Source organism: Oculina patagonica, chromosome 10 (assembly GCF_052425735.1).
Source record: "Oculina patagonica isolate OP01 chromosome 10, crgOcupat, whole genome shotgun sequence".
Taxonomy (NCBI): Eukaryota; Metazoa; Cnidaria; class Anthozoa; order Scleractinia; family Oculinidae; genus Oculina; species Oculina patagonica.
The window spans coordinates 3,024,972-3,037,883 of record NC_135767.1 but is presented as its reverse complement, the minus strand read 5'-3'; the positions used below and the strand labels follow the sequence as shown (position 1 = coordinate 3,037,883).

At 38.4% G+C, this 12,912-nt stretch overlaps 1 protein-coding gene across 1 annotated transcript; it reads left to right on the top strand.

Annotated features, from left to right (window-relative positions):
• The first annotated feature begins 3,041 nt into the window (after nt 1–3,041).
• Nucleotides 3,042–11,155, top strand: LOC144629339 (gamma-aminobutyric acid receptor subunit beta-3-like). The gene is made up of 8 exons (XM_078487576.1): nt 3,042–3,162; nt 3,366–3,430; nt 4,107–4,180; nt 5,619–5,839; nt 6,355–6,437; nt 9,590–9,724; nt 10,054–10,403; nt 10,697–11,155. The coding sequence occupies exons 1-8, from the start codon at nt 3,065–3,067 to the stop codon at nt 11,009–11,011; spliced, it is 1,341 nt and encodes a 446-aa protein (XP_078343702.1). The 5' UTR covers nt 3,042–3,064; the 3' UTR covers nt 11,012–11,155.
• Nucleotides 11,156–12,912: the final 1,757 nt, after the last annotated feature.

Genomic DNA, 12,912 nt, shown 5'->3' with positions numbered 1-12,912 from the left:
CGCTGATAGTACTTCTGCGATGACGGAATTTTCTCTAGCGGCCGGGCTGCGAAAACCCAGCCTAGAAATAACGCGTTTGCTTCCAGCTTTGTTTTGCTGCGCAATTCATAACAGTAAGGTGTACTTCCATGAAAATACGAGAAGGCCTAGACTACGCTGTGGAGATTCAGTAAATGGCAGGCTGATCACACGTAGTAAAAAGCTCTTCAAAGAATTATTTTGACTACTTTTGAAATGATCTTTTTGTTTTCGCTTTTTCTCTGTACCCATTTTGTATTTGTGCCTTAATGCGCACTATGACACGCTGTGTAAATGTATTTATTTCACATCGTGTAACTGTTGGAGTAATAAAAGAAAAGAATAGAAACAATTTCCTGCAGCGAGGCCAGCCAAAGAATCTGCATTATTATGATTATTAATAGAAATAGACACAATGCTGCTAGTTAAAATGCAAATATTTTCAAAACATGTAAATTTGAAAGAAATTACATCAAGCCTTGTTATTAGTCGTGTTTGGGTCAGTAGAGTTACACACGGGATTACGAAAATTCTTCTTGGACTGATCACGGTGAGTTAACCAGTCTTCGGCTGTTTAAGGTCAATGCTATTCCTGTATTAATGGGATTTAGAACTTACGCATTAATGATTGTTCTAAAAGAACTTTGATCTTGGTATCGGACGATCTGAAAGACTAGAGTCGACGTGCTTCGAAAGCGCACCGACTCCCACGCAACTGCCTATAACGTAACTTTTCAAGAACAGCGTTGTAACATCCAACGTTTTACTCTGCCAACTCTCTTTACACGTAACTTTAACTGACTGTGACCCAACGTTTGTTTAATGATCAATTTGTTTCACTGCTCATGTGTAGGACTGTTATTATTGCGTGATCCACTTGACTCTCTAACGGGTCATTTACATTAAAACTTCCGCTAGGTTTCTTTAAGAAACATCGCTCGTTTTATTCTTTTAAGAGTTTCAACGCTTGTATAGCTGTTCTCTGCCTTTTACAGTAACTGCACATGCGTTTTATTTGTTACATGGCGCGCATCATGAAACAACTCAGTTAAGCCACTTAAAATCACGTCGGTAAAACACGCAGTGTCCCATGGAGCGCTAATGTATACATAACGATTTTCCGCTAATGTCGTGTTCTGATGAATATGATTTAAACTCGATCTAGCTGATCATAGATATATGACTTATTTCTACGGCCTTCAAAGGAAGCGAATTGGTAAGATCCTTAAATTTTTAATGCGCACGAAGTTGGATCCTATATGTGTTTATTTTATACGTCCAGTTGTTTCAATAAGAGAAGCAACTTTTTTTTTAAAAAAACAAACAAAAACAAGCATGCAGATCTTCATGAGATGTTGGATGAAGTCAAGTTGTCGATGAACTTGAGATGTGTGAAATATATTCTTGAGTAAGCATAAACGCAGATCGAACATATCTTTATACTTAACAATAATTACGAATTGCTTAGAAATTCAGAGCTATTATTAGTAATTTTGTTTTACTCACAGATAGGCTTTATACGGCGAAGTAGGGATGTAACCCTTACAACCCCTAACCCTAACCCATTCTTTCAAAACCTGTTATTTTGGCAATTTGTTTCTGACTGGTGTATTGACATACGGTCATTGCAATGATTAAAGGCACCTTTAACTATAGCAGTACTAGTTCAGTTAAATTGCGAAAAATTTCTTTTAGCCTCGAGGCACAAATAAAAGAAACAATAAAGCAGTATTGTTAACGAAAGGGACAAAAATACTAATACTTTAAACGCCATTAAAATTATTGCTGACACATTCCTGCAAATACTGACTTGTCATGATTCATTTTTAGTGGTGTCATGTCCCGGAGAAGAGCTGACCATTGATAATTTATCTTTAATGTAATTCATTTTTACCGCATACACAACTAATATTAAAAATATATGTATGATGCAAAATACAAACATACACACACACAAAAATAATCATTAAAGAGAGTGCCGAAAAATATTCGCTAGTCCGCCCATCTGATTTTCACTGGTTTTAAGAATGTCACGATACTACAAATCAATATCAAGTAATTTATTTATTCTTGTTTAAAGGTGGATTTCCACTGACGCGTAATTTTTTACGTGCGTTAACGTGCGTGAAAAAAAATTAGAGACAATGTATGAACGACCTACGTAAACGTGTACGCACGTCGATTGTCTCGATTTTTTTTTCACGCATATAAACGCACGTAAAAAAATACGCGTCAGTGGAAATTCACCTTAAGGGTCAGATATCCCTGGTACATTAATATTCAACACAAATTACAATTAACAGAATTAACATACATTAAATGAATACAGGTCTTTTAATAGCTATCTGTAAATCACGCACTTGATATACACATGGATAACTTAGAAAAAACGATATGCAGTGTATCCAAGATTCTTAATACTGATACCGTATTCTACATGTACTGACTGACAATAAATAGAGCTTTTAGACCATTTAGTACAAAGTTGCTGCCTGCGCCAGCTGCAAAATCTTTTTCAAAACTAAAAAAGACTCCGTTACCCACCCAATTGTCAATTTCATGTGAATCAAACCCCTTTCAAATATAATCTATTGTAGAAACATCGTTAATTTTTAAAACAACAACAAAAAGAAGCAAATCAGCGGTAAAACAAAGTGGGACTTGGGTTCGCTATTCCTTCACCGCTCACGTCTAGAATTTTCCGTCGATTTGTTTTAATCAGTCTTTCTCGTACCATCGAAAAGTTAAGAAAAGAGTTAAAGAGACGCCTAGCAGTCTAATTAATACTGTTCAGCTTAGCTGATTAGAACTAAGAGATAAAATTTTAATGCAGTAAAGTGCATTGATCTTGAAATATATAACTGAGAAGTTTGCTTTTCGATGTAACAAACATGTTTACTCAGCCATGAATCTCTAAAAGCTAAACTTCTCTTCTCTAAAAGCTCTAAACTTCATGCCATAGGAAGTTAACATAAGTGAGCTTGGTGCTAGCTAAGGTTCGCAACGAACAAATTATCGTGACAGAGATTTGGCAAAGATTTGAATCATGTTTTTACCTTTTTACAGGAAAAAGATTATGTATTCAGTTTCTGCACGGAGGCTTATATTCAAGACAATCTGTTTCACCACACTTCTGTTCGGATTGTAAGTACATACAGGCCATTTGTTTAGTTACGCATTTTTGGTACACTTGTTAAAGCGTAAGATCGCATAAAAAAATCATTGTAATGGAAGTTGTCATGATACGCAGCGTGTTAGAAAATACAGTATAAAATATTTTGGGGCCTTTAATTTACTTTACACAACTGAATACATAAAGGCAAATTTAAACTTTATTACTCATACAGGACTTATGGGGATGTGATTTCAACGTTTTTCGCCAACTACGACAAAGCTCTTAGACCTGATTTTGGTAAGTAGGATAGATAGATTCTTTCAATGATTTTTGTAGATAAAATAATGTCAGCTAGAGACAAACCTTATAAAATGTGTGTACTTATCGCGTTGGAATCGTGATTGAGCGCTCCAGCGGGGTTGGCGCGCAAGCCGGAGTAGTCGTACAGGTGCTGTTTCCTTAGGGACGGACCATTATTTTTTTGGAGGGGGGGGGGGGATAAAAATATTGAAAAAAATTGTTTGCAGGGCCTGGAAAGACAAAATAAATTGTTTGCAAACACGATATGTATAACAAAAAATAGTAAGAATTTCGAAAAAAAAATGTTTGCAGAGGTGCATAAACTAAAAAAAAAAAGTTCGCAGAGGAAAATTTTTCATCCCCCCCCTCCAAGAAAATAATGGTCCGTCCCTTACAAGGTAAGACAAAACACTTATTCTCACAAGGCCTCTCTACATTCAGTAGTATAAATGGGAACCGCAGCCGTACTGTTAACATATACAGCATATAGGCAACCCTGGAAAAATGCCTTGGATGGGGTGAAGGGGGAGAGACCTTAGTACTTCGTACTACGGAAAACTGACAAACTCCGACGATTGATAGCTACGATTGAGAAATCAACATGTTACGTCAGTTTTTCTAGTCGGATAGATTCTACCAAGTTGAATTTGAATAAAATTGTATTTTTTTTTAGAAAATGACAAACCCACCATTGTCCAATGCAGCTTGTATGTGGAATCTTTTGGAAACATTGAAGAGGCGAACATGGTATGTATCGCTCTTTCACCACACGGCGGTCAAACGTGGGTGCGCGTGTGCGTCGCACGTATACATGTAACATGATAAGCCTTATATATAAAAACTAGGCTTTTGTACATTATGCTAGCATTTTTTCGAGCATTTTAGTGAGGCAAAAGCATTGAGCATTATTCGAGCATTTAGTGGCATTTTCCTGGAAATTTTTTTTTTCGAGAAAATAAAAAAGAAATTAATTTTTTAGAGAAAATGAAGACTAAAACTTCAAAATTCAACTACAAATAGCTTTCTAGAGATAGTCAACTACTTTCTGTATTTTTTGACTGAATTTATGAACTTGTATACGTTGTTGTTGTAACTTGCAACACTTGTACGTTTTTGTAAGTGTTAACAGTTAACACCATGTTAAAAACTTTGAAATTAATTTAAAAAAACCGTTTGTACAATGAGCATTATCCGTGCATTTTAGTGACTTTTTTGGGGGAGACTGAGCATTTTAGTGGAAAAATGGAGCATTAAGGTGGAGCATTTTAGTGGGGAAACAAAAGCATAATGTACAAAAGCCTAGTAAACACCCCAACACATGTTGAATACAAGTCAATATAAAAATTTCACTTCTCAACTCAAGTCCATGAAAAGGCTAGTATCACGTATTTCGGTATTGGTGGTCTGAATGAGGCACGCATAATTATTTAATTCTCGACTTCTTAATCAAACCGATGGGCAACTGACCGTCAAATTCTTCCTTGGGGTGCAGTGGCGAAACTTGTCCTGACAAGTACAAATTTACGCAACCCACTTCCCCATCGCAGCTAAATTGTCACGACCGACAATTTTCCGATTAGTCACGAGCTTTTCCGGTTAGCTTCGGCCAAAGTCCCTCAGCGCAACCAAGAACAGAAGCACTATTGTCTAGTGCTTAATGGGAAAAGTTGAGCCACAACAATAGACTATTTCTTGTATCGGGCGAATCACAAGTCATCCACATTAACGGAAAATAAGTGGCGTGGTGGCCTAATGGTTAGCGCGCTGGACTCAGGATCGAGCGGTCCGCGCGGGTTCGAGCTCTGGTCAGGGCACTGCGCATGCATTGTGTTCTTGAGCAACACACTTTACTCTGATTGTGCTACTCTCATCCCTGGTGTAGAAATGAGTACCGGTTAATTTAAGGGATAAGCTCCGGCCTGATGGGCGTCTAGGCCAAAAAAATCGAACGCGACTTTTTAACTTACCTACCTATAAAGGCACTTACCAAACACATACTCTTTATTTGTCATTCAGAAACGTTTAACATCTCGGCTTTCTTCACTCAGGTTCAAAAATGGAGTTACTCTGTAGTGCAATGCACTAGTAAGGCATCCAATTAGGAAGCTTGATTTAATTCCCATCTGCTTTAAGCCACAGAAAGAGAATAGACACATAAAGAAACAATATTTCGTTTGTTCGGCAGGAGTACAAAGTGTACACATATTTCCGTCAGTACTGGAAAGATTCACGCCTTGCCGGAAAGCTGAATCGCACCCTTGTTTTGAAAGGAAGTGATATCGAAAACATCTGGGTCCCAGATCCCTACTGTTATAACGCACGTGAATCTAACATGATGATTCCAGACGAGGAAACCCACAGCAATGTAAAAATTGATCCCAATGGAAACATCAGATACAGCAGAGGGTAAGTTTTACACATGAAACCTGACTCGTCCCCAGTCGTCTCTTGTGGTCTCTTATGCGAAAATTGCAGGACGCGAAGACTTCTTTTCTTCCTTTCCATGATTCCCTCCGTGTTCAGCTCCCAAGACTCAACCTGACAGTCGACTCAAGACGGACTCACAAGACGACTGTGGACGAGTCAGAAATGAAACCATGAATTATGAGAATTAAAAAATGTTTTTTTTTTATTCGGTTTAATTTGAAGAATGCAATATAGATTTGAATCGATCGAGTTAATGTAGTTTTAAGACATTGTAAAAGTTGAAAACGTAAATTGTTGTCTTCGGCACCGTATTTCCTTCAGACTATTATAATTACATTTTATACACACTTTTCTTGGCAACATGCTCCTCAGACTGAATGTGGGAGATGCCTTTTCTGTTCTTTGATCATTTCCGACCAATATCATCATATCATCATCATCATCATCATCATCATCATCATCATCACATAAGGTTTATTTCTTGTTTATCACAGGGTAACATTACTCGCCTCTTGCATTATGGATCTGCGGCATTTTCCCCTGGACTCTCAGGAGTGCACCCTCAAGTTTGGAAGTTGTAAGTGACACTACGCACTAACATTTAAAGCAAGCCAGTTGAAGTCATATTCTGTCTTTAGCATTTAAGGTATGTTATAACATAACTTAAAATTGTCGAAAGGAATCAAATTGGTGCTAAAATGAGTCATAAGTGTCAGAAGTCCGGTTCGCCAACTTGGCAACGTCATCTCAGATATCAGGTTTTTAATTAATTTCTAATATATATTTTGTCAGAAAATCGCAAAATTGTTTTTACTATATATAAAGCGAGAATTTTAAGCAATAAACCTTGCAAATAAAATTCTATATTTGCTATATTTCACATGTGAAAAAGCGATATGTCCAATCAACTTCGCGTATAGCTTTCTTCACATGTGAAAAATATAACCAATCAGCATCTAGAGTAGTACGACCTAACCAATCACAGCGCCAGAATTCAAATGGTTTCCAACGAGGTTGAGAAAGCGAGCGGCAAGTTTGCTCTCGACGGCAATTTATGTTTTAAAAACATGCCTACACGTTTTGTTTCTTTACAAAGCTCTGCCTTTTAAGAACTTAATGGAAAGGCAAGCCAACAGAAACACGCTAAGCAAAACCTAAAGAATACGGCAGTGATAAAAATCATTCTTCAAAGGCGAAGTGAAGATAGGCGAAGGCGAAGTGTCGATAATTGAAAGCGAAGACAAGACTTTTATCGGAACTTACAACACATCCGAGGACTTTCTAAGAATATTCAGGCACTTTTGGGATCGTCTTGGTAAAGTAAATTGCATTTTTAATCTGGATTTACGTCCTAATTATTGTTTATTTAATCGACTCCTTGTGTATTCACAATTTGTTCAAAATTCGCCAATTGATTCGCCAGCAATTCATTCGCTTGTAGCGAAGTTCCTCGATGCGATACGAAGTTTTGCTTTTAACGTAAATGTAACGCAGTGTGTTTATTCAAATAAAGTTTTTGTCTAGGAGAGTTTGTCGCCAGTAATTTTTTTTTTATATTATTGAAATAGCGAATTCGCTTGTAAGTAAAGCTAGTGCATTTGCAGCTTTGTTTTCTCGCGCCGTTAACTGTTGTATGTCAAAGGTTACAAACTGAAAAATCGGCGTTAGGTGTTCAGTGGTTGAATTCTCGTTAAAAATATAATAAACAAATTACAGCACAGAAAGTGCGCCGTACGGATTTTATTCACTCGTTGCAAAACTTTGGAAAACTCACTCGTTCGCTACGCTCACTCGTTCGTTTTTCAAAGTTTTGCAACTCGTAAGTATAAATCCGTACGGCGCACTTTCTATGAAGTAATCTTTAATTCCGGGAAAATCAAAATCACCAACTCAAAGATCACACAGCACATCTGTTATGGGGGGTAAAGGGCTTTATTAACCATGCACATAGCGCGTAAAGACCAATAACGCTCCATAGGAGAGGGGAGGGTGGGAAATCCGCGCGAACTACTCGCTACGCGTGCAACAATCCTATGGTTGGCACAGATGTCTCCACATCTAATAAAACGCTGTTGCCCCTTGAGGCTAATACATGTCAATCAAAAACCGGAAACATAGCCGCCAGTCGAAACGTAATTAAACACGAATAAAGTGTCCATTATTCTAATCTTAATTCCGGGAAAATCAAAATCACCAACTCAAAGATCACACAGCACATCTGTTATGGGGGGTAAAGGGCTTTATTAACCATGCACATAGCGCGTAAAGACCAATAACGCTCCCAACCCCCCCAAACAGGAGTGTGCGTGATCAGTGAAGTAAACAAAAACAACAAAACTCCGTTTATGTCTGATTTGCAAGTATCTAAGCTTAAGTAATATTCGCTGCCATTGTGGCGACAGTTTGCAGTCTATATATGAAGGATTTGTCCAGGTATCGTTCGTAGGCGGATGATTTCCAATCACCTTGCGCTTGAATTAGGTTATGAGGGATGCCCGCTTTCATAGCAAACGTTGCGCCACCTCGCCGGAAAGAGTGGCCTGAGTACTGCTCAGCAGCAAAGCCGCAATTCTCTAACGCGCTCTTTAGCTTCGTTGTAAATGAACTGTAGGTGTACGGAAAAAGTTGAGTTCCTTTAACGTACGTAAACGCTGGGCCCTCGGGATCTGCGGATGAGGCTAGCTGGAAGGCTTTGTGCAAGGCTGACAACGGGCATAGATCTGAATTGGGTAGTTTTGGCAGAGGAATTAACAGACGTTTTTGGCGAAACTGAATCGTTTTCGACCAACGAACCACCAAGATAACTCCCCAACTGCAGAGAATGACATCTTTTCGTCTTAAGTGACAGTTCTTGTCGAAACCCGCTGCTGACGGTGGGAGAAGGTTAGATTTCCGAAAGAAACTGAAGAATGCAACCAGACAAGCTGCCCAGAAAGTTATATCAGCAGATAAGTTCAGATTGAGTTGGGTTTTAATGGAGCGTAAAATGTGTGGTGTAATGGGAAGCTTTTGTCGAGTTGGTTGACCATGTTCACGTTGTATACCGCGTAGAATCATATGGTAGCGCCAGTTAAGCAATGGTTCCTGAAGGGGGTTAGGCAAGCCGTTCTGAAGGTGGAGTATCCGAATAACATTGAGATAGTTTGGAATGCTGTTCGGTGAGAGCGATCTCGCGAGGAAGGCAATGTATCGGAGTACTGTTGCGGACGTGCAAGGAACTGCAGAGTAGCCAAAGTATAGACAGAAACGAAGAAATGCTCTGAGCTGAGACAGAGCTTGAATTAGGTTATGAGGGACGCCCGCTTTCATAGCAAACGTTGCGCCACCTCGCCGGAAAGAGTGGCCTGAGTACTGCTCAGCAGCAGCGTTTTATTAGATGTCTCCACATCTAATAAAACGCTGTTGCCCCTTGAGGCTAATACATGTCAATCAAAAACCGGAAACATAGCCGCCAGTCGAAACGTAATTAAACACGAATAAAGTGTCCATTATTCTAATCATATTTATTTACAAAAATTGAAGCTAGTATAAGTGCGAAAGCTATAAAGATATTGGATAAAAACTAGGTTAATCGTTTAAAACATCATCATTATCATCGTCAAGATCTTAAGTGCAAGCATTAAGCAAACACGTAACGCTCAACATATTCTCCCATATATTTTAGTGATCATTGTTAAGGTAAACTTTAAGTTTTAATTGTAGACAACTTTGTGTCTCCTGATCACACAGACGGCCATACTACGAAGGACATCATCTTCAAATGGGCACCAGGAGAAACTAAAGTCACTATTGCAAACAAAGAGATGGCTCAGTTTGAATACAAAGGCTCCACACTTGAAAATGGTGTAGAGGTATTTGACACAGGTTAGCCGGATTAAAGTCAATTGCTCCCTAATGTTTGATAGACTGATTCTGTCAACTGTTTGTTTGTTTGTTCGTTTGTCAACTCGTTCGGATTTTGTTCGTCAGTTCTTTCGTTCGTTCATTTGTTCGTTCCTTCGTCTGATCGTTCTTTCATTGGTTAAGATTCATGTTCATTATGCGTTTGCAATCATTTGTGCGGTGCATTTTTTTATTTCTTTTTAATTTGTTCCTTCTTCCATCTAACAGTGTTTCTTTTCTGAGTATGTGTTATTCTTTTCCATATAAAATTCCACTGCTAAAAATATTATATTGTTTTTCTATTTTCTTAGGGAATTTCTCAACTATGACGGCCACATTTTTATTTGATCGACGAATCGGCTATTTCCTCATTCAAGTCTACTTTCCAGACATTTTCGTCGTGACGTTAAGTTGGATTGTTTTCTGGATGGAAAAAGATGATATGGGCAACAGAATGGCGCTAGGAATCACCACCATCTTAACAATCATGTTTCTTCTTGGATCTCTCAATGGCAACTTGCCTAAAGTCAGCTACCCAAAGGCTTTGGACTGGTATCTACTGGTGTCATTTAGCTTTGTGTTTCTCTCTCTGGTGGAATGCATGATCGTGTTTCTTTTTGCATCGAGTGCTAAACAAGACAACGACAAGATTAAATACAAGGTAACTTACTGCTTGCTATTGAAATAGACTGCTCACAGCCTAGTTCAGTCCAGTTCATTTAGTTTTTAATTTCTTTATGGTACATTTCTCGTTTCCCACCAGCCACCCCGGCCCCTCGCACTTTCGCCTTCGCGCTCTGAAAACAACACGTTAGTAAATTACTCTTATTAGTGTGTATGGATGTGTAGTTTCGAGATACATCATATTTTGAGTAACCAACTCAGGGATGAACTAGTAAAAATTTACAGCGGAAGGTACATAAGATATATTTATTTTAATTGATTTTATTTCAGAGCAATGACATTCCTCTGACGACAAGAATCTCCTCATCACCAAGATCCGTGATTGGTCAGTCAAAGAATGACGTCAACTCTCCCACAGCTAACAACGGAGGAGTTCCAAATATAGGATCTGATGATGACCTTGAAATGGTTTACCGCGCAACCAAAGGTAATAAGGCCGTGATGGAAGATGGGCCACTCCATAGCAAAAGGAGCATCAAAAACAAAAGGAGGGAGAAAATAGCCGACAGCATCGACAAAGTGTCACGTGTTCTGTTCCCATCGTTCTTTATTATCTACAACATCTTCTACTGGGCGTACTATTAACTTGTTTAATTTAGAGATACATCTTCGACCTCAGCAGTCATACAAAGAGGAACTAGTTTATTCGGTGGATAACTGAATTTCCCATCCAGCAAGCTGTAAAAAAATGTTGATGTGTTTTCAGTGCATGTTTTTACATACAACAAGAGTGAACCCGGATTGCAGCAACTTGTTTCTAAATTTGGTAGGGACAGGGGGATCTGAACCTCCTGCTTCCCGTACCTTTTTCTCCCACTTCCCGCCCCTTTCCGCATAACGAAATGTTAGGAAATTTTTCAATTTCTCACGCTTCCCGCCCTCTCTTCTCTTCTTCTCTCGCCCCTTTCCCTGTTGCTCCCGCCCTCCTGTCCCCCTCCATTTAAACGTTCATGGCTGGAACAAAACTTGTCTTATCTGAGTTAATGAGAAGAGCAACACTGCTACCAGCTACGCTGCTTTTGTTTCACTTACTATTTAGATAAACATTTTTAGGAATTAAAATTGTAGCTAAGCTTTCTTGTGATAGAAGATAACATATCTTTATCCTCAGCTCCTTCACGTAAGCAAATCAACTGTAAAAATGTAAAAACGAGGAGGGACTTGTCGTTTCTTACGCGGCTTCCGATTCTCAACATGATTTTTTATTTAATTTTCTCCATCGTGGAACCTTCAAGTTGTTCTCGTGCCATAGAAAATTACGGAAAAGGAATAGCAAGTGCTAGCTTGACGTCCAATTTTATGTTCATGCAGCTTGGAATAAGAACTAATAGAGTAGTAAAGTGTCGATACATGTCGATACATATAAGTATCGATACATATCGCGCATGCTGAACTTTTACGATGTTATATTAAGGTGGATTTCCACTGACGCGTAATTTTCTACGTGCGTTTACGTGCGTGAAAAATTTAGAGACAATGTATGAACGACTTGCATACACGTTTACGCAATCCAGCTTTAGATATATTTAGGAATTTGCCGTGGATTTCAGTCCAACGTCATTATATTTACTGAAAATCATGCCATAAAAAACTCGAGTACATGCATGACCTGTATTTTAATAATTCAGCAAAAAAAAAAAAACATTGGATCGGATACATTAAACGTTGTTCCTAAAGAAAGCATGCGAATTAGAATTAGAATCTTCCTCTTTGTTTATTTAGGGAAGTGCGTAAGCGTACGCAACAATACGATGCCGAAAGGTGTTATGGGTGATGGCAGTTTACCGCTGCTGGTATCGAAGTTTACGGCGTTTTGTTTGCGACGGAAAGAAGAAACAAATAATGTCTGTATCCATGCTTTCTTTTTCTATAAACTATAGCGCTGAAACGCCGTGAATTTCGAGCTTCTATAGGAGAACACTTTTCAGAACAGCAGCTGCATACAAACTCTGTAACTAAATGAACGCGCTGTGTTGCTAGCAAAACAGGCCCTATGTTGAAATAGGCCCTATGTTGAAATTAATTAATATGTAAAAAGGATGATATACAACTGAGACCAAGTGGAAATTTAATGTTCCTAAATGTGTTCTCCAAACTGAATTAAAAACAGCAGCTGCGAAGTGCGAATTTTTTTGCGTGTGGAATAATTGAGTATTTGTTTTGGTAGCTACGACTCAAAACTACAAGACGAACTTAATAAGAGGTAGCATTTTTTTGCGTATTTAAAGTATAGTTTTCCAAAAATTATATATGACAATTTAGAAAACACGCTTTAAGGAAGCGAGCTTAAAGTCATACTTTTATAACTCGATAGAAACCGGCACAGAACCTAACACGTAATGATGACGCGAGCAAAGAGTAATGTTTGCTTAAAGAAAAAGAAAATAATTTCTGTGTTTCAATCAAGTTATAAAAGACACGTGACACTTGGTAGAACTCGAAAAAGTTGTGGAAACACTCTTCTGTGACAGGTCTTCCCGCACGAT

Excerpts from the sequence above, each read along its gene's own strand:
- LOC144629339 (XM_078487576.1), top strand. The coding sequence starts at position 3,065 with ATGTTTTTACCTTTTTACAGGAAAAAGATTATGTATTCAGTTTCTGCA. Across the intron at positions 5,840-6,354 it reads AACATCAGATACAGCAGAGG|GGTAACATTACTCGCCTCTT; the intron begins GTAAGTTTTACA and ends TGTTTATCACAG. Across the intron at positions 9,725-10,053 it reads TGTAGAGGTATTTGACACAG|GGAATTTCTCAACTATGACG; the intron begins GTTAGCCGGATT and ends CTATTTTCTTAG.